The sequence below is a fragment of the Chanodichthys erythropterus genome, chromosome 19 (assembly GCF_024489055.1).
Source record: "Chanodichthys erythropterus isolate Z2021 chromosome 19, ASM2448905v1, whole genome shotgun sequence".
In the NCBI taxonomy this organism is placed as follows: Eukaryota; Metazoa; Chordata; class Actinopteri; order Cypriniformes; family Xenocyprididae; genus Chanodichthys; species Chanodichthys erythropterus.
In genome coordinates, this window is record NC_090239.1 from 13,712,543 (window position 1) to 13,738,451 (window position 25,909).

Consider the following 25,909-nt stretch of genomic DNA (forward strand, 5'->3'; position numbering starts at 1 on the left):
CTGCTGAGGCACTATTGAGCCTTCAGATCATCTATATATTGTTGGATCGACTGTTTCTCATCTTTCTCTTGAAAATATCCCATAGATTCAGGGGTCAGGCATGTTGGCTGGCCAATAAAGCACAGTAATATCATGGTCAGCAAACCACTTGGAAGTGGTTTTTGCACTGTGGACAGGTGCTAAAGTCCTGCTGGAAAAGGAAATCAGCATCTCCATAAAGCTTGTCAGCAGATGGAAGCATAAAGTGCTCCAAAATCTCCTGGAAGATGGCTGCATTGACTTTGCACTTGATAAAACACAATGGACCAACACCAGCAGATGTCACGGCCCCCCAAATCATTACTAACTTCAGAAAGTTCACACTAGACATCAACCAGCTTGGATTCTGTGCCTCTCCAGTCTTCCTTCAGACTCTGGGACCATAATTTCAACATGAAATACAAAATTTACTTTTATCTGAAAAGAGGACTTTCGACCACTGTTCACTGTCCAGTTCTTTTTCTCCTTAGCCCAGGTAAGATGCTTCTGACGTTGTTTCTGTTTCAGAAGTGGCTTGGTAGTACTTTTCCTGAAGATGTCTGAGTGTGGTGACTCTTGATGCGCTGACTCCAGCTTCATTTGACTCATTGTGAAGCTCTCCCAAGTGTCTGAATCGGCTTTACTATACAGTATTCTCAAGCTTGTGGTCATCCCTGTTGCTTGTGCACCTTTGTCTACCCAATTTCTTCCTTCTAGTCAACTTTGCATTTAATATGCTTTGATACATCACTCTGTAAACAGCCACCGCATTCAGTAATGACCATCTGTGACTTACTCTCTTTGTGGAGGCTGTCAATGATTGTCTCCTGGACCATTGCCAAGTCAGTAGTCTTCCCCATTAGTGTGGTTTCAAAGAACAAGATAATATCAACAAAAAATAAATAAAATAAAAAATAAAAATAAAAAATAAACTTTTGAAATGTTTTACTTTACATGTAAGGAATCTAGTATAAATGAAAGTTTAATTTTTTAAAATAATTTACAAAAAAAAACAAACAAAAAAAAAAAACGTTTTCACGATATTCTAATTATATGACCAGCACCTGTATATATATATATATATATATATATATATATATATATATATATATATATATATATATATATATATATATATATATATATATATACACACACATATATGCTAAACGTTCGTAAGACCGAAGCCATGTTTCACGAGGCGCATTCGGAGAATGCTTTCCTGAATAACCGGTGGGTGTGAATAGAGCTCAAAAGACAAAAGAACGTCACCTCATCTACTCTGAAAGCCCTGCACGTGCAGCTGACATAAACCACACTTTCAGTAAACAAAAAGAAAATCCTATCCAGTGGTGAAGTGTTTTCTGTGTTGCAAATCGTTTGCGATGTCCTAATAACAGTCACGATTCGCACGCCACCCGTCAACGTCCGCTAATATCCAATTCATGACCTAATGACTCATTTGAACAGATTCATTTTAATGAATCATGACAACAACTGATCTGTCCACATGATCTATAATGAATTATTTACTCGAACAACTCTGAAATGAGACCTCAAATAAAAATTACGTGGTTGAAAACACTGAATAGCTGTGATATATGAAAAGCACAGAGCGCGTCCATCTCTGGGTCAGCGCCAGCAAAATACATTTGAATTTTGCAGTGAAACGCTATGCGCTCTAATCACACCGGTGCGAATGTATTCATCAAAGGGTTAAAATAAATCCAATTTCGGAGGTGGAGTGGGGGACAAATTGAAACTGAGGGGGCACAAATCAGATCTGCAGGGGCAATGCCCTCTTTTGCCCCTTCGTGGCACCGGACCTGGGACAACCTGCTAAGAGACAGGTATAAAGAAAGTCATACCCATTTCGAAAGACATTAGAGTGAGTAAACAATAGCAGAATTTAAAATTTTTGGTTGAACTGTCCCTTTAAGCTCATTGCACATTGCACTGGTCCAGATACACATGTGGTCTGGATTACCCACCCCTCCCCGAATTGACTTTTGCCGAAGTAGCCGAGCCCACACTGTGGAGACTTTTTACAGCTGTCTTTGTCTTTCTTTTGATTTCAACTTGGACTTCACACAGAGGTGCATTAATATAAAGTCTGTCGAGGGAAAGATCATGAAGTAAAACTTTCAAAAGGTGTTCAGCGGTGCAGAGGCAGTTGCACACACAGTAATATTCTCAAAAGCAGAGCGTTCTGGCAGTGGAGGAAACGCTGTGTGAGAATCTTTAAAATGTTCACGCAGAGGAGCTCGAGGTGAAAACACAGACCGCTTCATGTTTAATTTACAGGGCGTTTTTTCCTCTCCGGGTGCTCTACATTCTCTGACAGTCATCCGAAGCAACTGTCATTAGTTATAATGGGACCTTATCACATAGACTGTTTAAAGGTTAATTCGCGTTATGTAACTATGCCACAAGTGGATAAAATAATACTTAATTGGAATAAAAACATAAAAATTAATTCAAGTTTTGTTCCACATACTATTCATTATCTATAAGGGTATGCTTGGATCTCTATGCACTATTCAGTAGCAGTGGAGTAATAGTGATGCTCATGGGTAGAAACATAAATCATTCATTAACTGTTTTAGCAAACTAGTGAAGAATGCCTTAAAAGATTTTCTGGGAGACTTATTCCTCATTCTATCATAATACCTCAACCTTATTTGGCACGATACAGTTAAGCAAATAATTATGCTTTATCAGCACACATTAAAATATGAATAAATAAATAAAGACTAGAAAATCATGGAATCAGGAAGAATTAAGTAGGTGCAGGGATAATCCACACCAGAGGTCACTAATTATTCAGACCCAAGATTGCTTCCACCCTGGCTGCTAATTATTTCTAATGAATTAATTATAGTAGGTTTTTCCCCTCAGCATTTTTTCTTTCTTTTTACTAGTCTGCAGGTGCTAAAGTATATAATTTACATTTATGCAATATAAAAATTATTAGGGCTGCCCCTTAATAGTCGACTAACCATTAGTCAACGAGGAGAGGCTTAGTCGACCAAAATTTTATTAGTCACTTAGTCGCATGAAAAAAATCCACAGGAAGTGGCGAAGTCACATAATGGACAGATCATTAACAGCTGGTCTATGTGGTAATTACTGTACACCCAAAAGCTTGACTATTATTCATCAACCTCAAATATGGATTATCATCTGAAAAATGTAAGTACTATAGTAGCAAGTTTAACGTTAACTTAGAAAAGTGTGGGCTTGACAAGTGTTTGTGCGGAGTGTGAAAGCTGAATAGTTACACGTTTACTGCATGACAGCTAACATGGAGGCGCTGGTGCGATCACTTGCACCTAAAATACACCATTTTTGGTCATACAGATAAGAGTAAAACATCTTTTGAATCTGTACTTATATTTGTGTGAGGTCACAATAACAAAATTTAGTGCTTTTTTAAAATAATGAAAGCAAACGTGGTGTGCTTTCTGCCATCAAAAAAAAAAAGGAAAAAAAGAACCGAAACTCCATGTAAACTTGCCTCACAGACATGAAAAATATATCTATAGAAAGGGAAAGGTCTTCTTTTAAATGATCCAATTCAAATGGAAAACAAATATTCTCAGGTTATGTAATCCATATGAAACGTCAGCATCATCAACTTAATCACTGCAGACGAAAATACAGAAAACACCAGTTTATCAATTAATTATTAAAATGTTAAAGCAATCTCCTTGCTGTTTTCCCCCAACTCATTCATAATCATTTCTTCTGCCAGTGCGCTGTGGCAACCTTTATGTGTGCGCTTGAAGGCTGATTGGGCAATAGGCATTAAAGGCTTTTTATTATGATTTATATGGTTTATTAACAATGTGCGATTAGTCGACTAAATTGCTTAAAATTAACGACTGCTAGTCAACCAGAAAAATCTTTATAATAAAAATTATATGATGAATATGCTGTACATGTGGCATCAAAAAATGTTGTTCATTTTACCTATTTATTATTTTAAAGTTCCTTGTATAAAAGGAAATTTATAAATGCTATACATAAAATATATAATATATTTTATATTTATATACATATATATACACATATACATGCTAAACCATTTCTGGTAACACTTTACAACAAGGTCTCATTTGTTAACATTAGTTAATGTATTAACCAACATGAACTAACAATGAGCAATACATTTGTTACAGTATTTATTAATCTTTGTTATTGTTAGTTAATAAAAATCAGCTGTTCATTTATTGTTCATGTTAGTTCACTGTGCATTAACTAATGTTAACAAATAAAACTTTTAATTTTAATAATGTATTAGTAAATGTTGAAATTAACATTAACTAAGATTAATAAAGCAAATAAGTTTTAAATGATTAAATAAGTTTTGTTCGTTCTTAGTTCATGTTAACTAAAGTACTTAACTAATGTTATCTAATGAAACCTTGATTGTAAATAGGGTAACCACAATTCCAAATGGTCCTTTTCCTGAATTAATGCAATTACAGAATTTTATCCTAAACCTTTACTAGTCTGCACGTGCAAAAGTAAATAATTTACATTTATGCAATATAAAAAAATATTTGATTAATATACAAAATATCAAAAATAAGCAGCAAATAAAATAATTATTCTTTTGTTGCTGTTGATTTTTGCTGATTTTACCCATTTCATATTTTAAAGTTCCTTGTATCTGACTGAGAAACATGAATAAATTGCAACAAAGCCAACAATCCTTTTTTCTTCCCAGTTCCTTTTCAGAAATGTTGTTGATGGCACATTTGTTCACTATAACATTGTACTAACGCAGCTGAAACACAACTCCCGGATAATTATGTATTTTTAATACAAGTCTCTCAGTAGCATGAGGAAACTTGCGGAAGTTGACCCCGAATAGAGAAGTACTTGAAAAGAGAGAAGGGAGTGACTCGGGGGTGAAAGACCAGTGTAAGCATTTTGTGGGCAAATTGGGCAGGAAAGATGAATATTTGATTTTTATTTTCTGCTTGAATATGTCATAAATATTTAAGAGTAGGGAAGGCCTCCAGAAGTTCCCTCTGCAGGAGGAAAAGTGCAAGGCGCACACACATATGCACACAAATACACATACATATGCATAAACACAAACACAGCTACATACTGCATCAATTAGGAGCTAATTGATGCACCTAAGTGAGGAAGAGGCAAATTGTGGAACTTCAGTCTTTACATTAATTATGTTTCCTGTAAAAAAATGGATGCTGGTTTAAGATGTGCAAATCTAGCACTCTGACCCAAAGTACATATAAGTGTTTATGTAGCCCACAGCATGGCAGATGGTGGTGCACTTGTGCATTAAACCTTTGATGTAATTGTAACTGGTATTTAGCATAATGACTAGCTGCAGCACTGAATGGATGTTGTGATCAGTGTACCTGAGCGGCCGCAGGGTTCTCAGTAACCGTAGCACCCGCAGCATGCCAAGGATCTTAGTGCCGCTGTTGGAGATCAGGGATACCAGGATGTCAATCACAGAGATCATCACCAGCATGCCATCCAGAATGTTCCAGCTGCTCTTCAGGTAGGTCTTCTCCCCGAAACACCAGCCCAAAGCAACCACCTTCGCAACACCAACAAACAGATATGATTTAAAACACAAATGTTAAATAAAAATTTGATTAAAGCCAAAACATTAATAAAACATGCGTTTCTATCCCAAAATTAGCCATTTGTGACCCTGGACCACAAAACCAGTCGCACGGCAATATTTGTAGCAATAGCCAACAAATACATTGTATGGGTCAACATTATCGATATTTCTTTTCTGCCAAAAATCCTTAGAATATTTTGTAAAGATCATGTTCTTTGAAGATATTTTGTAAATTTTGTACCATAAATATATCAAAAAAAAATAAATAAAAAAAAATAAAAAATATATATATATATATATATATATATATATATATATATATATATATATATATATATATATATATATATATATATATATAGTGAGTGGATATGCATGGGTAAGGACTTCATTTGAACAACTTTAAAGGTCAGTTGTCTGGTCACCCTCAGATTCCTGATTTTCAAATAGATGCATCTCAGCCAAATATTGTCCTGTCCTAATAAAAATCTTATTTATTCATCTTTCAGATGATGTATAAATCTCAATTTCCAAAAAATTGACCCTTATGACTGGCTTTGTGGTCCAGGGTCACATCTGTAGGTTGTTTGACCGACCAACGGAAGACGGACGGATATTATCTTCCATTGGTATACTGTATTTTTTTTTTTTTTTTTTTTTTTACTTGCAAAATAAATACTTCAAATTTAAGAAAAATCAAAACCTCTTCATATCTGTAAAACCATATTAAAACCATATTTTCTGTATCATTCACAATTATGAACTGTTTACTGTAGCTTTTATAACAAATGAATCTGGCAGATGTTACAATTTGGTAAAAAATATGCACCCTTCTTTCTAAATCTAACCCTGTTATAAAAACTTACAAAAAGAATATGCACATGATAGGAAAAGTGCGAAAGCTGAATTTGGGAAGAAACACACTTATTCCCTTGGGTTCTTTTTTATTTCTTTCACACTATTGTGGCATTTCTGAGAACATATCAGGTTAGACTGGCATACAGCTGGCATATAAAAAGGGGCTCAGAGGGGGAAAAAAAGCTGAGATAAACAAACCAGGAGTAAGAATCATCTGACTAAAAAGTGCTAAGCATGAATGCGCAGCTTCTAATGATGTTGCTGGTGAATATATCAAACCACAATGTGATCAGACCTCAAAGTGAACAAAGGCATGTCAGGCAACAAAAGCCAGGAGTTTCAACAGCCCTGTCATCTTTATCCGACCCGGAAAGTTTTTGTCAGTCGGCGTTAATTAACCTCCAGTGAGTATGATTATTCTCTGCCATGATTTTCATTTGAAATCTCTTGGGTGGGTGTGACCTGGCATAAAGCAGGGCCCCAGAATAGAAACCCTAGACCTTTGTGACTGACACCTATGAACTTTTCTGTCTTCTCCAGAGAGGCCTCAACATGTTCTTCCATTTCAACGATAGTCATTTGAATATCTGGCAGACAATTCCACCCCCCACCCCACCACCACTACCACCACTTCGTATTAACTAGTGTGGTGAAGAGTGGAAAAAAGAGAGAGCAGGGCTTTCTAAATAGACTTTTCATTTCAGTGTGCTCTCTTTAGGACCTTTATAAGGCTGCATTTGTTCAAATGTTTAATTTAACTGACTGGCAGCAGTTGAGCATGTCAGAGTGAGATTTTAATATCGTGCTGCTGTAGTCTTTGTTTAGACTTTGTAATTGTCAAAGGGAAGCAGGGACTTAAAGGTGTTGTTCAACCAAGAATATGGATTTTATTCACCTTCATATTGTTCCAAACCTGTATGACTTTCTGTCTTGTGCGAAACATACAAGGAGAAATCAGTAGCTTTTTGTGCAGCAATGAATGGGAACTGACGATTTCAAATACAATAAAAGAATATGACTTCTGAAGCCATCCAATAACTTTGTGTAAGGAACACACTGAAATTCAAGTCGTATTCATTGATAAACTTTCTGTGAGCTATACCACTGCAAGCGTATCATTTCTATTTCTGTTTCAAATACATGTTGTTCTTTCCACTTATCAAAGAATACTGAAAAAAATAAATAAATAAAAATAATGTATTTCCTCAAAAATATTAAGCAGCACAACTATTTTAATAATTTATAAACATTAGAAATGTTTCTTAATATGAATAGTGTATAAATGTGCCACCAATAAGGTTTTTTTTTTAGTTTGCTTAACTTAATTGTAAAAAGTCAATGTAATGTTTAATGTTTTGTCAGTGTAAAAAGATAGCAGTCAAAGTTAAGTTGTAGTTACTTAGAATATTAAGTATTTTCAGCTTGTTTGAACTTATAAAGTTTAGTTGGAATTACTAAAAGTAAGGTATACTTACTTTTTTAAGTTTTTCATACCATAGTTCTTGCTCACTCAACTTGAGTTATCAATTTCACTAAGAATATTACGTATTTTCAACTTGATACATTAAATAATTAATTTTATAATAACTTTCACCTTACAATTTAGTCAGTGGAAATTAATAACTCAGAAAGTTAAGTTGAGTGAACAAAAACATTTTTACAGTGAACTTACAGTATGCACTGAAAACTTAAAAGTAAATATACCTTACTTTCATAAAGTTGTTACAACTAAACTTAAATAACTTTACATTTATCAAGTTGAGCATACTTATTATTTTTATAGTTATTTTAACTTATAACGTTTAGTTGGAATAACTTTATATAAGATATGATTCCACATGATTTGTTTATGGATCAGATGTCATAAATTTGTCAAGGAGAACTAGGACTGATTTGAATGTTTTCTCTGAATTTTCACACTTTTATGATGCTTTTGCGTGTTTTTCAAATGAAAAAAAAAAAAAAAAAAGTGACAATCACAGCTTTGAACACTATTTTGTGTGGAATAAAGAAAGTTCTACAGGTTTACAACAACATGAAGATGAGTAAATAATAATGAAAAAAGTAAATAATGACAGAAATTTCATTTTTGGCTGAACTCCCTCTTTAAAGAACAGTAAAAGGGCTGTATGACTGGCTATCTGAAAAGCCTGTGACAGGAATGTTTTCACCAGACTCCATTAGCCATGCTGATCTAAGAAAGATCAGCACTATAAACAAGCCACAGGGAACTGAAGTCAGTCTGCCTTTGGCTGGTATTCTGGCCCAGGCAGTATGTTAGTTTACCCTCTGTCAGAGAAGACGCCACACAGAGACAAATGCCAACCCTGTCACCTACCTTTATTGTCATTTCGGTCACAAAGATGGCAGTAAATATGTAGTTGGACAGCGTCAGGAAGATGCGTTCCTGCAGAGAGAACCAGACAAGCAGGGAAAGTGAAGGTGAGTCAGTGCTGGATCAGAGAAGATTCATATGTGTGTGTGTGGCATAACACATTAGAGGTGCCTCCTGTGAAGGCATCTATTGGACTAAGACTCTGCCCACGCTTTGAGTACTCCACGGGCATTAACATCACATACTCACATGCACACCACATGCCATAAATTTCATCCAGCATCCTCGCTGGATACTACTAGATAACACAGTGGGTAACAAATGGATAAGTAACAGCTTCATGACAGTAACTATCTTTGAAGTCCAAATAAGTAAATCAAATCTGAAAAATCATTATCAAAGACATACATGTCTGTTGAAAAGAGTTATGAAAAATAAAGATAAAAGAAATTCTTAAAGGGGCCATATCATACATAATTTTTTTTTTCTTCCCTGGTGTTTGTAATGTTAATCAAGAATCTTGTGACAAAACACCCATTATGACCATTTATGATCATCTGACCCCATAAAAAGAGACTTTTTTTGTCTTCAAGGGTGTTCTTCACCAAATATCACACCTCTGGGAATAAACTTTTACTGTCCCCACATAAGTGTCGGATAGATTACATAGAAATTGTAGTCAAATTACATGACAAAAATTTTAACTAGTAATGTAATCCATTACATTACACATTTAGTGTAATGTAATTGGACTACTTTTTGATTACTTTTGACCTGCTCCGGGTGTGTGTTCACAGTGTGTGTGTTCACTGCTGTGTGTGCACTTGGATGGGTTAAATGCAGAGCACAAATTCCGAGTATGGGTCACCATACTTGGCCACATGTCACTTCACTTTCACTTTTCACTTTCAACTCATTTATCACATTGATTTGATTAGGATAATCTTGTACCATATTGATATAAAGTACAAAAATAAAGAAAATATATCATGAAGTGCATTAAATATCACATTACGTCAGTGTTTCCCAGACTGGGGTTCGTGAGTTTAATGAAAATATCATAAAAGTGAAAAATTTAAATAAGTAATTTTAAAGCGGAACTCGGTAAGATTTGCGAAGCTCCCCCTACAGCAGGGATGGACAACTCCGGTCCTGGAGGGCCAGTGTCCTGCAGAGTTTATCTCCATCCCTGATAAAAACTCACTTGCCTATAACTTTCTACTAATCCTAAAGACCTTGATTAGCTGGTTCAGGTGTGTTTGATTAGGGTTGGAGCTAAACTCTGCTGGACACTGGCCCTCCAGGACCGGAGTTGTCCATCCCTGCCCTACAGGTTCCTTCAGTGAATCACACTGTCGTAAATATTCCAAGCACAGCTCTGGACTACAACGCTCACCAGCGCAGTAGTTTTGCAAATACAGTACAAGAATTCTCGATGGAGGTGGGTAATTTTCTAAATTGTCTTATAAAGTTATAATATATACATTGTTCGTGAATTACCGTAAAGCATTTTGTCACTCTCGTAATTTTGATTACATTTTGATTTGACGTTTGTTTGTTTCCATTTGCATTCAAAGTAACCAGAGAAATAAGATTAAATGAAAATTCTGTCATTAATTACTTACCCTCATGCCGTTCGACACCTGTAAGACCTTTGTTCATCTTCAGAACACAAATTAAGATATTTCTGTTGAAATCCGGCTCAGAATACCTTTTATGGGTCTTGAGAGAGAAAATGACATTGCTAGCTATGGAGGCCTCACTGAGCCATCGGATTTCAACAGAAATATCTTAATTTGTGTTCTGAAGATTAACGAAGGTCTTACGGGTGTGGAACGACATGAGGGTGAGTAATAAATTACAGAATTTTCATTTTTGGGTGAACTAACCCTTTAAGCATAAACATTGTTACAAAGCACTATCATCCTCAAATGACACCGCAGACACAAAAACCTCCTGCTCCCCTCGCCCTCTGTCTGTGCCACACGGCCTTCCCACGCAGCAGGTGCTGTCCTCTCCAGCTCTCTGCTCTGACCTGAGCCAGGACTGTTTGTTCCTCTTTCTATAACAGACAGTAACACTGTCAACAGACTCCATCCTCATGCTCTCATACTCAAATGACTACAATTTAGAGACTCCTGTGTAACGAATCTGACTCACCCGACCAGAAACACCAACATCACAGGTGAATTAATATGCTGATCTACAGAAAGAGTCATGTGAAACAGTTCCCTTAAATGGTTCAGTATATTTCTGTTCATCTCTTGTTCAACAACTCCTATGCAAATATAAAATGTGTATGAATTGGGAATTGTCAATTTATGGTAATTCTATGCATTTCTGAGACACCAGACTGACATAATTGAAAAGAAATTACAAATGGATATAAAGAATGAACTGTCCAAAAGTTTGGGGTCAATAAGATTTTTTTTTTTATTTTTTTATTTTTTTTTAAGAAATCAATACTTTTTTGCATTAAATTGATCAAAAGTGACAGTGGAGATATTTTGTAATGTTTAAAAAAAAAATCAGATATAAGCTGTTCTTTTGAACTTTCTAATCAAAGAAAAACTTCATGATTTCCAGAAAAATGTTAAGCAGCACAACTTTCAACAGTGATAATAATAAGAAATGTTGCTTGAACACCAAATAAGTATATTAGAATGATTTCTGAAGGATCATGTGACACCATCAGAGAAATAAATTACACTATAAAATATATTACAATAGAACATTTAAATAGTATGGAGCCCCTAAAGTGACATGGTGGTGGAAAAAATGCAAAAGCATTGAAATATACTTTTTCCTTTCATCCCTCTCCAATTTGCCAAGTTCAAGGGTCCATAAAAAAAGACTGATACAGAAAAAGCGCTCAAAATTTGGCTTTTATGTCATATTTCAAGGCCTTATGTCCACTTTAATGAATTGGGCTGATGGCGCAACAGGTGCCTCAGTGTGCGCAACAGGTGGCTCATATTGGTACAGTAAAATATACTAAAATTTTGTATTTCACAAGATCAAAACACCCTTTATTAAACCACTTTGTCGGATTTAATTCATTCTGATAGGTGACGGAGAAATGCTGATTTTCTTCATTCAATTTTAAGAGCCCTAAAGTCATAGTCATAAAAGTCTTTAGAAAGCATTTCAAAATATTATAAATGAATGAGTAACTAGATTCAGCCTCATACTAGATGAACTGCTCTAATGAAATCCAAAATCCAAGCACTTTTTATAAGCCCAATGCACACAGCCATATTGCACCACAAGCCCATTTCACATCACGGTTTCATGGCACAGAGGATGGATAAAGCAGACATAAGGACATGATATAAACTTTACTGCCGTAACGAAAGCCAAATTTTGAGCAAATAGATCTTTATTAAGTAATTTTAGAAAATGTAATGACTCAAGCTGCATGACAATTTTTTGTAAAAATGGGGAAAAAGGAGAAAATAAAAATTAAAAAAGGACTTTTTAAAAAAAATAAATACTGATAATAAGATCATTCCGTTGCAGTGTTACAATACCAGTTATTGGTATCTGCCTCAAAACAATCTAATAATACATCTCTAATAGCAATGTACAAAGTAACAATGCAGAACAAACCAAACCAAACCAAATTGAAACTGACCACTGAAGTACAATACAAACCAAATGGTCAGCAATTTAAACCTTTCCACTAGTGTTTAAACCTGCCCTGGTACCACTGCGTCACTTTCTCCCTTCGCTTTCCTCTCTACACTCCACCATACTAAACGATAAAGACAAAGAGAACATACATTAAACAAATAATGCCGTTTACATTAGAGGTGACAGGAAAGATTAATATCCACTGTGTAGTGTATGCTACATGCTCTGTCTCTGTCAGGCCTGCATGGATCGTGAAAGCCTAATGGATATCAATGTGTGCTGCTTACACAAAGGTTATTAGTTTGGTCTCAGTTAGGAGTGACCCAGTTAACTGGAGGGCTGCTAAGATCTCACCACGGTTCCTTTGAGAGAGGCATCGATTACTGAATTACTCTATCTATACCTTGACATTATTATTGAAATTCATGAGTGTTTTGGCTCTTTACAGAAAAGTAGCAGCGGAATTAGAATCCCTATACAAATCCGCCCTCGGCTCTGCCAAAAGCCATTTTGTTTAAAGGTGCCCTAGAATTAAAAATTGAATTTATATTGGCATAGTTAAATAACTAGAGTTCAGTACATGGAAATGACATACAGTGAGTCTCAAACTCCATTGTTTCCTCCTCCTTATATAAATCTCATTTGTTTAAAAAACCTCAGAAGAACAGGCGAATCTCAACATAACACCGACTGTTATGTAACAGTCGGGGTGTACGCCCCCAATATTTGCATATGCCAGCCCACGATTGAGGCATTACACAAGGGCAGTACGTCTGGATCTGTGCACAGCTGAATAATCAGACTAGGTAAGCAAGCAAGGAAAACAGCGAAATGTCAGATGGAGCGATAATAACTGACATGATCCATCATAACATGATATTTTTAGTGATATTTGTAAACTGTCTTTCTAAATGTTTCGTTAGCATGTTGCTAATGTACTGTTAAATGTGGTTAAAGTTACCATCATTTCTTACTGTATTCATGGAGACAAGAGCCGTCGTTATTTTCATTATTAAACACTTGCAGTCTGTATAATGCATAAACATAACTTCATTCTTTATAAATCTCTCCAACAGTGTAGTGTTAGCCAGTTAGCCACAGAGCATAGCCTCAAACTCATTCAATATCAAATGTAAACACCCAAATAAATTCAATACTCACACAATCCGACGCATGCATTCAGTATGCATGACAAACACTTTGTAAAGATCCATTTTGAGGGTTATATTAGCTGTGTAAACTTTGTTTATGCTGTGATAGAGTCGAGAGCTCAGGAGGGGTGGAGAGCGCGCGATTTAAAGGGGCCGCAACCTGAAATCGGCTCGTTTCTAATTATGCCCCAAAATAGGCAGTTAAAAAAATTTATTAAAAAAAATCTATGGGGTATTTTGAGCTGAAACTTCACAGACACATTCAGGGGACAACTTAGACTTATATTACATCTTTAAATGTTCTAGGGCACCTTTAAGTCAACAGGTATTGAGGATTCATTCAACTTTGCAAATAATCCTTGGTGTTTTACCAGTCATAAACTGCTTTTTGCAAAGGATTCTGGGTGCATAAGGAAGAGAAGCTGATTTGTACTTTAAATAAGTGGTGTGGAAGCAAAATAAGCAGCGGAGATCTTCACAGCGGAGTGTTGAGAACATGGGCTCTCTGGATTATTTGTCCTTCTCCTACTGTGTCTGAGCAGCAGGGCCCAAGGGCCATCTTTCCCATGACCCCCTGCTAATGCATGTTTCAGTGGGTCATGGCACCATGTTCTAAAACTCCTGTTCTCTCTGAGAAAGCCTCCTGCTGACATCATCACTGCGGTTTGTATTGTTTCTGAAAACAGACTGACGTCTTTGCCATTCCATTCTGCTCTGAGGCTTGTTTTCATTCATTGTCGAGTGAACCGTGTGTGTATGTGTGGGTCAGAAATCATGAATGAGGAAGAGCATGTCTGAGAAGCACAATGTTTGGTCTCTGAAGGAGAAGGGTCAGACAACCCCTGTCCTTCACTCTCATTCTTTAAAGGTTACTGAATGTCTGAGGTAGCGCACATCCAGCTTTGCCGAGAAAACAGACAAATAAAATAATAATAAAAAAAAAAAATGACGTACACATTTCAGTTAATATGATTGTAACCCCTCAATGTAAAAAAAATCCCAGTAAAATTTACAGTAAAAAAACAGCAGCTGTGGTTGCCAGAACTTTACCGTAAAAAATACAGTAGCAACATAAAAAAAAAAAATCCCAGTAAAATTTACGGTAAAATAACATATTTCATTAACTGATATAATGTTAATTTACCAGCCTAATGAAATACTAATATCTGTTTTGTACCTTTATAATACACTGACAGTCACCAAACACAGTGGTGATATGAGTCACATGATGAATCGAAGTTCATCATAAGCAGATTTTCCACAAGCTGAGGAGGACAACACTAACATATAGAAGGTGCACACAGTGTCATTCACACACACACACACACACACTAAACACCATCATGGAAACATGCATGAAATTTTAAAAATGCAATAAACATTAATTTAACAACATTAGATGTAACATAAAACCCTAATGTAACTGATTAGAAAAAAAATGAGAAAAACTAAGAAGAAACAGTTATTTCAACGAAAATATATCAAATGTGAAGTGTCACGCAGGGAACTGTGGGAATGTCAATTTATGGTTTTTCACTGTAAATTTTACAATGAATTGTTATTTTTCACTTCCAAAAACTGTGAATTTAACGGTATTTTACCGTAAAATTACATTAAATGTACTGTTAAATGTACATCTATTACAGTTATACACCGTATATAGTACGGAAACTTTCTGTAAACCAATTGACAGTTTTTCACCGCAGCATTTTTACAGTCTTTTACTGTTAAAATCACGGTCATTTTTTACAGTGCTCTTCCGAGTGTGAAAAATTCAAGTTAAAAACAAAACATTAACTAAATATATACAAACAATTATATGTCTCTGGTTGTAGAGTATGGAGAACCTAAAGATAGATTACAAAAAATATAAAAAATTATGTTATATGAAATAGTAATTTTTAGATACCTGTGTTCAAACATATCAGCTGAACATTGCTGTTGTGTGAAGTTAGATAGTGTAAAACCTTAAAACTTCTCTTTCTGAGCCAAAACTGGTTTACAAATTGATTCATTAGAAATTAGTGTGACTCAAAAGCAATTAGTAAAGAGTAATCTAGAAGACCCACTTCTGCATTTAAATGTGTTTTCTGTGTGTACGTGACCAGAAATAGAAAGAGAGAGAGAGAGTAATCAAAAGCTGCTAAAACTCCCCATGGTATTTTCATCATTCGTTTCCCATTATTTAGGGTCCTGAAAAGACATGCTCATGCCTTGTCTTCAGAGGGGACCTCAGGTGGGGAGTCTGATGGCATTTGTTCATACCCAAATGAAAAATGTCTCCATATGAAATATTGATGACACACATCTGAGCTCAGTGAGGTACCTGCTACTATAGATCAAGTCTGTCATGGAGATGAGATGGTTTGCATAAGCTCAACACTGGTGTTCTATTACAGCAAAAGTTACACAATTCAGTAGAGATGGTAGGACCAAACTGACTTTACCTGGTCGAGAGATTCTGCAATTACTCATAAATGTCATTTCACACTGTGGGTTCATATCGAAACATGTTACAGGTCATTACCAGAAAACATTTAGAAATTTTATTTTGTTTTGTTAAATTTTTGGTTACAATGTTTTATCATTTCAATTTAAGTCTTGAATTTTACTCATTTTCTTCCACATCTTTCATTAACAATAACAATCTTGCTGTGTATGTACGTCCGCCTATATGCAAATACATCATTTGAGATTTTAAAAAGCAAAAACACAGTGTGCCATCTGCCCCAAGTCTGAACAAATTCACATGTGGGGAAGGAAAAGAAGTCGAGCTTTTCCTCTTCTGTGAAGTGCTGACATGATGTCTTTTGGGGGAAGTAAACAAATATCATAGAGGCTCAGAGGCACACATGGTAAAAACTGGATTACATGGATTAAACCGCCGGAAAATAACACAACAGAAAACAACCTTTCCATGCTACATAATGTGTCTCAGAAATTCATTACATGTGAGAGGGTTTAAGGTCCTAAAGTGGGAAAAGTGTTTCATTTATTCCTTTCGTCCCCCTATTTTTTTTTTGCTCCAAATCAAGAATATGTGTAAATAACTGCAAATAACTAAAATACAAATCTATGAAAAACACTCACTAATGTCAGACATTTCATTCTGTGAGTGAGTCAGTATAACTGGATTAAAAATGAATACAGGAATATATTAGCTGTACTCTTCCAGCTCTGATTGGAGATGAGGCCGTCTGCACTACTTCTCTCTGCCATGTGGAGCGCTGTGGTGCTTTCTCTACCTTATCAGTTACAGAGGCAGACACACCATCATTGGATAAAAAAAATAATAATAAATACATAAAAATAATAATCCTAACATATGCATCCCTATATGTGCTCAACATGCAATGGGCCTGATGCATATTTTTTTTTTTTTTCTGTGTGTTCAGATTACATAATGCTATCAAAGGCACATTTACAATAAGTTGGACATTCAAAATACTAGAAATTCCTATATAATTATGTATAAACAAGCTCACCACATAATCGTATGTGGCCCTGACAAATCACTACAGAATGAGCACTAGAGTGACTCTGGATGTAAATTTGATATTTAATTAAGTATTAAGATAATTAATTAATGGTTAGAAGGTCCAAAGGAGCTCTTGATTTAGGTTAACAGACTTTACTCTGTTAAATGTACTCTTTTGGTACAAGAGTGAGTGAAAAGTCTCGATGGACAACATTTTATGAAAATACGTTGCTTGAAATGTCAGAAATCTTGTAGCTGCTGTCTCTTTTCAAGGAGGTTTGCAGCACTGCAGTTCTGTCAAGTCATAAAACCCTTGAAAATAGCAACTAAAATAGCCATTTCCCCCCAAATATGTATTCATATACAGTTTGCCAATGCCACAATGATATGTAGCAAATGTGACACTATAGTACTATTCTTCCCATATAGGTAAGAAAGGAAAAGAGATCATTTTCTTGCTTTCTTTTCTCATGCTGTTCTGTCTTACAGTAGGTGTCCTGAGGGAACATGTAACTGCTGAAAGTAGTAAACATACAAAACTGATAATGAGATGTAGCAAAGCATTTAAGCCAAGCTGATTGTTTCCTTTGGGTCTGTAAGAAAGCATGAATAACAAATTGATTCCGTTCCGTTTTACTGTACAAAAAAAGAACTGTAAAACCATCCAGCTCCCAAACCGTCTAATAATCCACTTTTAATTCTCAGGCCCTAGCAGAACATCCAGCTTTCCCCACATAGGACATGCTAGTTAAAGAATCTGAAACTTACAGATATTTCAAAATAGGAAGTTCAATGCCCAGACACTGAGCATCATTTAGCATTCACATTCATCACAAGGGCAAAGTTGTTCAGCTAGCCAACTTTGAAGGAGGAAAATGATGACAATATTGATTAAACTAAGGGCATCACAAGAAAGAGCACAGTTGCAAACACTTCACTAGTGAATATCTTGAACTATGACGTCAAAAGCAGATCAGAGAAAAAAAAAAAATCAATTTCATGGTTTGAAGTACCATAAATGGAGAAAAAAAAAAACAGCTGACATTTGTTTTTACTCTCTATAGAAGCAACCATATCAACCAAAGATGATATAAGATGCCATAGAAAAAAAAAAAAAAAAACATTCAGAAAGTCCATTCAGAAACAAATTTTAAATTATACTTTTATGAACATCCATGGGTCCACGGTTGGGCTTAGATAATTGAATCAGCAATCAGCACACTGATATTCTGTGACGCTTATTAAATAAATAAAACATTAAATTAAATTAAAATAAATAAACAAATACTCTTGAAACTGAAGGACTGCAGGGGATCAAACCTTGCAACATTTATTTGAATTGACATATTGTTGTTTTAGAGTATTATTTAAATTATTTAAAATCCTCTTTCTATAAAACTGTATAAAAATTATAAAAGGAAGTATAAAAAGGAAGTTCATTTTTAATTAAAAATAAGCATACAACACTCATCTCAATCTGAGCAAATGCTGTTTTGAAAGACTTGGTTGTGTGTTTGTATGTGTATGAAGTTACATTACTCACAGCGCTGGAGGGGTCGATTCTGGGCCTCTCCATGGCGATAGTGATGCAGTTGAGAAAGATGATGACAAGAACCACATGGTCAAACATCTTGTGAGAGATGATTTTCTTGCATGTCATACGAAACCTGCAAGACATAATCACACCAGACATGGTGGGTTGAGTGATGCAAACAGGCGACAAAATGCTGATCATATAATGAATTCATAAAAAAAGCGATTTCCCTGAAAGATGGGTCACAAAGGTCAAAAGTCGCTTAGATAGACTACAGTAATAGAGTTTTTCTTAAAGGGATAATTCACAAAAAACCCTCATGCTGTACTAATTATGTATGACTGACTTTTTTCTCAGAAAAGATGACATTTTGAAGATTGTTGGTAACCAAACAGTTTGACTTCCACTGTATTTAACAAAACAAACAAACCAAGAAAAACATTTCTCAAAATATCTTCATTTATGTTCCATATGTATATAAGGGGGAGTAAATAATGGCAGAATTTTCATTTTTTGGTGAACTATGCCTTTAAATGTTTAAGAGAATAGAATGCTACATTGTTGCAACATTGTAGGTTTGTCAAGATTTAGGTTTAATTAAGTGGCACCCATGTATCATTCTGGAAAACAAAAATGAATTTTAGTCCCATTCTGTGTATGATAATAATAACAAAGTAAGGGTAATGTACTAATTTGTTAACAACCATGGCTGGCATTAATTCGGGTTCATTAATCACAATGGAAATACACATCCCTAATCCCCCACCCCCTTTTCAGTGCAATTGAACTTCTGTTAGAAACAGTGACAAACTTATGCTGAACGTGTGTCTGCCATAAGACATAAAGTGCGCCTGCATGACTCTTTTTTTTTATGAATAAATAGTGTTCAGTTCTCTTTAATGTCTCAAGACTTGGCCTGATGTTAAAGTATTCATGCTCAGAACGGCACTGTGTGGGAACAGACGGCAAACTCTGTGCTGTTGTCATGCCAACCTGCCTCTCACAGCCCCGATCTCTCATGCTGGGGAGTGTGGTCATGCAGGGGTGAAATGGGGAGAGAAGTGTAATGCTGTGTCTAAAACCTAAGGCAGCTGCCATGCTGTCTCGCTACCCAGTTAGTCAATGACTTCACAGGTGCTTCTTAAGGCAACTTCACACATGATTTCAGACAGGATTCCAAAAGTACCATAATGTTACATCTAATAATCTAAAACAAATTCATATGAGCTTTAGATATGACAAAATATTCAAAGTAAATATCCATTGCTTATACAACGCTTATTTCTCAGTAGAAATTAATTCATAAGTTGAAATATATAAAATAATGGATATAATTGCCATGGCAGGAGTAAAAAAAACTTAAAATAGAAAACAGTTGTTTTAAATTGTAATAATATTACTGTTTAAAAAAAATAATAATAATAATAATAATTTCGTCTTACCCGCATCAATATATATATTTATGTATATGTGTGTGTGTGTATAAACAATAAGGTACGAGAGGCTGTGCTGTATCATGAATAAATCACGGCTGAAGGGTGTTGTTAGTCACGACGAGAAGTGGAATGCCTGCAACCCCTTCAGCCCTGACTTATTCACGATACAGCACTAGCCTCGAGTACGTTATTGCTTTTAAAAAAAGGTTACCACACAATCCAAAAATATGTATTAATGCAACTTTCATGAAGGAAACCTTAACTAAAAACCTTCCTTCCGCCGGAAAAATAGTCCCTGCCCATGAACAGCAACAGAAGTTACATTATAATGCCATTAGATGGCAGCAAAGATTGTCTTTAAGAGTGTGTCAGTCAGTAGGGAAGAATTTTACATTGAAAAGAGTGCTGTAAGTCACAGGAAAACCCCTTAACTGTTAAAAGGACAAGATAATACATCGGACATTTAAACAGATTTTTTATTATGAACATAGCACTGACCTGAAGGAAAATGCTAAATCTGAATGCAGGTAATAAACTCAATCTCTTTCTCACAATACTCTTCTACATAATACAGTAAGCTTCAATGAACAATATCAATTAAGAACAAACAGTTTACGTTGCTAATACATACATTTAAATAACAAATACACACATTTAAAGAACAAAATTTTAATTTTACATATTAAACCTCTTTGATTGTCAATGCAACATGGCTCATCTTCTAAGTCTGAAGTGTGACAAGTTGTGTGACAAGCTGTGTCAAGCAATGTCTTTGTTTTACATCATAAGAAAGAGTCAAGTATACATGACAAAATATATGCTTACGACACACAGACACAAACATTTTTGCTTTGGTTTGGTGACACCAATGTATGCCAATCTGTATGTCATAACAGTGCAAAGTGGTGATAGCTTGCATCATCCAGGGCTCACACAGGAAGGAGGAGGAGGATGATCTGAGGTTGTTTGATGTTTAATTAGTAAAGCGCTGACAGAGTGTAACATGCAATGCTGAGTTCTTCTTTCCTCTCCTCTCTCTCTAATAAGTGAAGCCTCCATGGAGCTTAATGTGAGCAGGCATGCATTTCAAAAATGGAAAGCACTGGAAAGAGATGAGACGAAGAAGGGGAATACCAAGAAGACGCCTAGGGGAGAAGCTAAAAAGTACAGGATATTTCTCACCCCCTTTAGCATCTTAATGAGGATATTTTTTAGGGCTTAGGGGCATCCTAAACTGCTGTACTGAATGTGAGTCATGGCACTATGATAAACGTGATTCAGCTTTTGAAATAACCAGCAAATGTTGGATGCTGGAGAGCTTGTGACCCCACAAGACTAGAGGGCTTTTCACACTGTGCTTCTAAAGACGTTCTAAAGACTGCTTTTAACCCCGGGGTAAAGGAATGTTTCACACTTGGGCTTTTGAAATATTTAACCCTGGGTAAATGGAATCCTGGGTTATCTTGCTTCACGTTTCACACTGCTCATTATTTACCTTGGTTTAACAATTAATCCTGGGTATTCATAAAGTGACATTTCACATGGTACATTCCTAAACCCTGGGTTAAAGTTCTTATTTGCATATTTGCAGTGTCATTGTTTGGATAAACGCATCACACAACCTGTTTACATAGCTCTAGCATTGCGCATCCACGTATTGTGCATCTCCTGCGCTATTTACGCTGCAGTGCTTCCGCGTTTACGTTCGAACGCCGGCTCAACATTGGCTGAAGCTGTTCACGTGAGCACCACTACACATGCGTGTGATGCTGACGCAGGAGCCGGCCAATAATGTGCCAGTGTTCTGACGAAGAAAACATGAAAGCGCTGGACGTAAATAGCATAGGAGAATGACAGGGCAGAGACAAATTTGTTGAATAAAGTAATTATTTTTGTTTATGTTTTTGCACACAAAAAGTATTCTCGTCACTTCATAACAAGTTTGAACCACTGTCTATTTTAACTATGTTTTTACTACTTTTGTGGTCCTTGAATACAGTAATTTCATTGCTTTCTATTTTTATAGAAAGATATTTCATCAAAATATCTTAATTTGTGTTCCGAAGATGAACAAAGGTCTTACGGGTGTGGAACGTAATGAGGATGAGTAATTACTGACAGAAATTAAATTTTTTGGTGAACTAACCCTTTAATATATTAATATAATAGTGGTTTTATTATTTATTATAAACTTACAATTAAGATACATACAATCCTAACCCTACAAAGCCTTGAAATTAAATCAAGAAGTATAGGACTTAAGTAGGCTACACCATCTATCAACAAGGCAACCAATCCTATTGGTGAAAATTTTATGGTGAGTCCTCCTCAATGTAGAAGGGATCCCAAGGACAGAATTCCCTTCCTGAAAACGTCTTAGATGGTCTTTTCTGCAGGTAAGACTGCGAGAGCCAAGGAAGCATCAGATACTCACCGTGACTGTGGGGGGAACAGGTAAAGGGACCAGGCAGCCCTCTGCCGACACCATTCAGGCTGCTTGTGATCCAGCCAACGGACGAGACGAGCCTTGCGACTCTGAAAGATGGATGACAATAAGATCAGTAAGTTAGTTTTGTTAGCAATAGAAGATATAGAAGTACTTTTTCCTGTAATCTTATAGCAGCCAATTGAATAGAAGAAAATTGGTAGACATTTGTGATAGATCTATTGTAGAGAACAGAAAAATAGCTGTAATAAATCAAGTGTAGATTTTCTCACCAGGTTTCCTTCATCATCTGCATTGTCATCCTCACTGTGGTGATCATCTAGAGAAACCTGTGTGGTGGCTGCAGATGGAGAACTCTTGCCGTTGCTGAGGAAGTTGGGCGGCCGGGCGCTGTGTATGCTGGCAGAGCGATGCACGTATGGCACCTGCAGGGTGTCTGGAGGCAGATCAAACGAGCTACGCGTCTCCAGGGATTCCATGCGCCTGTGCCGAGGCCTCTGGCCCAGGGAGTCCGTCCTGGCGAGGGAGGCATCATCACCCTCGGACATGCCCCCACCGCCTCCGCTCTCTACCGCTTCTCCTTCATCTGAGCTGGACTGGCCGTCACCGGACAGCAAGGAGCGCCGTTCACCAGACTGACGTTTTTGCCTCTTGAGGCTGGGGGCTCGGCCCAGGCTATTCCAACTGGAGCGCCTGCTGTTCCAGCTACTGGCTGAACTCCAGGGGGCATTAGGGGAGCTCCGTGCACTGGACTGCAGAAACATGGGGAAAGGAACATGTCACTCTCAAGTTAGATCTCACTAGCTAACTGTAAATCCGTGAATGTGAACATTTTTGTGCAGAAATCAACTCCACCATATGTACAGAAAAACAAAAACAAAAAAGCTACCCATTATATTATATTATATTATATTATATTATATTATATTATATTATATTATATTATATTATATTATATTATATTATATTATATTATATTATATTATATTATATTATATTATATTATATTATATTATAAGAATTTGAATAACTATAGGGCTTTCACACTTGAAATAGTTAACCCTGGGTCATTCTAAATCCCAGGTAAACGGAATCCTGGGTTATCTTGCTTCACGTTTCAAGCTGCTCATAATTTACCCTGGATTAAAGTTCTTATTTTCATATTTGCTGGTTCAGTGTCATTGATTGGATGAACGCAGCACACAACCTGCTTACATAGCTCTAGCATTGCTCATCCTCATATTGCTAAATGTACAATCAAAGCAAATGGTACTGAATGGTATACTGAATGGTATTTATTTCAAAATATAATGTTTCTGAGTGCAATGTCAGCAATAAATAAATAAATAAACAGAAAGGAAAATAAAACTGTAGTTTGTCCAACTTTCTCTATCATGACAGAGAACGGTAGTCACTGACCGGAGATTTATCTTGTCCATTGGGATCCATGGAGACATTGCTGCCTCTGCGGGACTCGTAGCCCAGTGCAGGGTCTCCTCCTCCTGATATCTTAGGGATGGGCATGGGTGTTGCAGCTGTATGAGTGATGAGGGGAGGGGTCAGGCTGGTCTTCAAATCCACATGGCCATTGATGGGAACCACTGTGGAAGGGACAGGGATAGTATGCTCAACATCACTGACACTACAAAACATGACAGACAACTGAAAAATGCATTAGGAACCATTTCAAGCATGAATTTTTCAAACAGGCTTTAATCTTCAAACAGGACCATGATGCATTATGTCAAAAAGACAGAAATACATAGTATAAACCCACTGTTAGAAGGGTAAAAGGGTATCTGGGATAGCACAGAAGCTAGCTTGTGGATTTTAAAATATAAGAGTGCACATTAATCATGTTTAATATAAAAAATAGCTTGTGTCTTGCAAAAAAACTGCCAGTATACTGCCAGTTTTAGGCAAGCTCATTTGACAATATCAGGACTAAACAATAAGGATGGTCCGTTCAAACAAAAAATTAAATTAAGTTAAAAAAATCTATAAACTCATATAAAACCATGGATTTATATTACAGCTGCATAATTTCCAGCTTTCTGAAAAAAGCAACAAAAATGTCGTAAAGAACACTTAGTTAATGATAAACATAAATATTTCTATTAAATAAACATTTAAATCAATCAATTAATCAATCAATCAACTATTCGTTTGTAGTGGGCCCAGTTAATTTGTTGACAGGGCAAGTAAAAATCTTATTGGCCAGCAGATTTTTTTTTTTTTTTTTTTTATTGAGCCCTGAATATGCCATGTGCTTTCATGTAAAAAATGCTTACCGGATGATGCCGAAAGATCCTTCTTATGACCTGAAACATCCTCCAAGCTCCGTGCATAGAAATCTGCTTCAGAGTCAGACTTTGAGGCATCACCCTTTATCAAATCCGGAAGATAAACAAACATTAGTTAGCAGGTCTTAGTCCTGCTGGGGCTTAGGGAAGCATATTGCAGGGTGAGGAACAGGTAGGTGGGTGAGGGTGTGGTCTCCCCACTCCAGCAGCCCTCAAAAAAGGCCAGAGGGTGACTGGTATCTAAGGCAGAGACATCCTAATTGGGGTAATCCACAAAAACGAAGTGCCCGCATGCATTTAGCAGCACCAGGTTGCACTACCACTCTGAAACCACAAGTATTGTGTGCTAAATATTAGTTCAATGTATATTCTGTATATTTTTAAGCAGATGATCTCATGGTCAGACCACCTTTTAGAGTGTATCCAGAAAGTATTCAGAGCGCTTCACTTTTTCTACATTTTGTTATGTTATAGCTTTATTCCAAAAGGGATTAAATTCATTAGTTTCCTCAAAATTTCTACAAACAATACCCCATAATGACAACATGAAAGAAGTTTGTTTGAAATCTTTGCAAATTTAGTAAGAAAAAAAAAAAAAAAAAAAAAAAAAAAAAAAAAAAAAATCACATGTACATAAGTATTCACACCCTTTGCCATGACACTCAAAATTGAGCTCAGGTGTTTCCACGGATCATCCTTGAGATGTTTCAACAACTTGATTGGAGTCCACCTGTGGTAAATTCAGTTGATTGGACATGATTTGGAAAGGCACACACCTGTCTATATAAGGTCCCACGTTAACAGTGAATGTCAAAACACAAACCAAGCCATGAAGTCCAAGGAATTGTCTGTAGACCTTAGAGACAGGGTTGTATCGAGGCACAGATCTGGGGAAGGGTACAGAAAAATTTCTGCAACACTGAAGGTCCCAATGAGCCTCCATCATCCATAAATGGAAGAAGTTTGGAACCACCAGGTCTCTTCACAGAGCGGACCACCCAGCCAAACTGAGCGCTCGGGGGAGAAGGGTCTTAGTCAGGGAGGGACTCCAGCTTTTCTCTGTGGAAAGAGGAAAATCTTCCAGAAGAACAACCATCTCTGCAGTA

At 36.3% G+C, this 25,909-nt stretch overlaps 1 protein-coding gene across 12 annotated transcripts in view; it reads right to left on the reverse strand.

Moving 5' to 3' along the window:
* Nucleotides 1–25,909, reverse strand: part of cacna1g (calcium channel, voltage-dependent, T type, alpha 1G subunit) — a 150,564-nt gene that overhangs the window by 51,264 nt on the left and 73,391 nt on the right. For all 12 annotated transcript variants that reach the window (XR_010892598.1, XM_067368659.1, XM_067368653.1 and 9 more), the window contains 7 exons: nt 24,792–24,885; nt 23,920–24,101; nt 22,773–23,252; nt 22,489–22,589; nt 18,628–18,751; nt 8,826–8,894; nt 5,415–5,599 (listed from right to left, as the gene is read on the reverse strand). Coding sequence is in view for 11 of the 12 variants with exons in the window: in XM_067368659.1 (XP_067224760.1) it covers nt 5,415–5,599; nt 8,826–8,894; nt 18,628–18,751; nt 22,489–22,589; nt 22,773–23,252; nt 23,920–24,101; nt 24,792–24,885 (1,235 nt within the window). In the remaining variant the exon portion in view is untranslated. The remainder of the gene's footprint in view (nt 1–5,414; nt 5,600–8,825; nt 8,895–18,627; nt 18,752–22,488; nt 22,590–22,772; nt 23,253–23,919; nt 24,102–24,791; nt 24,886–25,909) is intronic.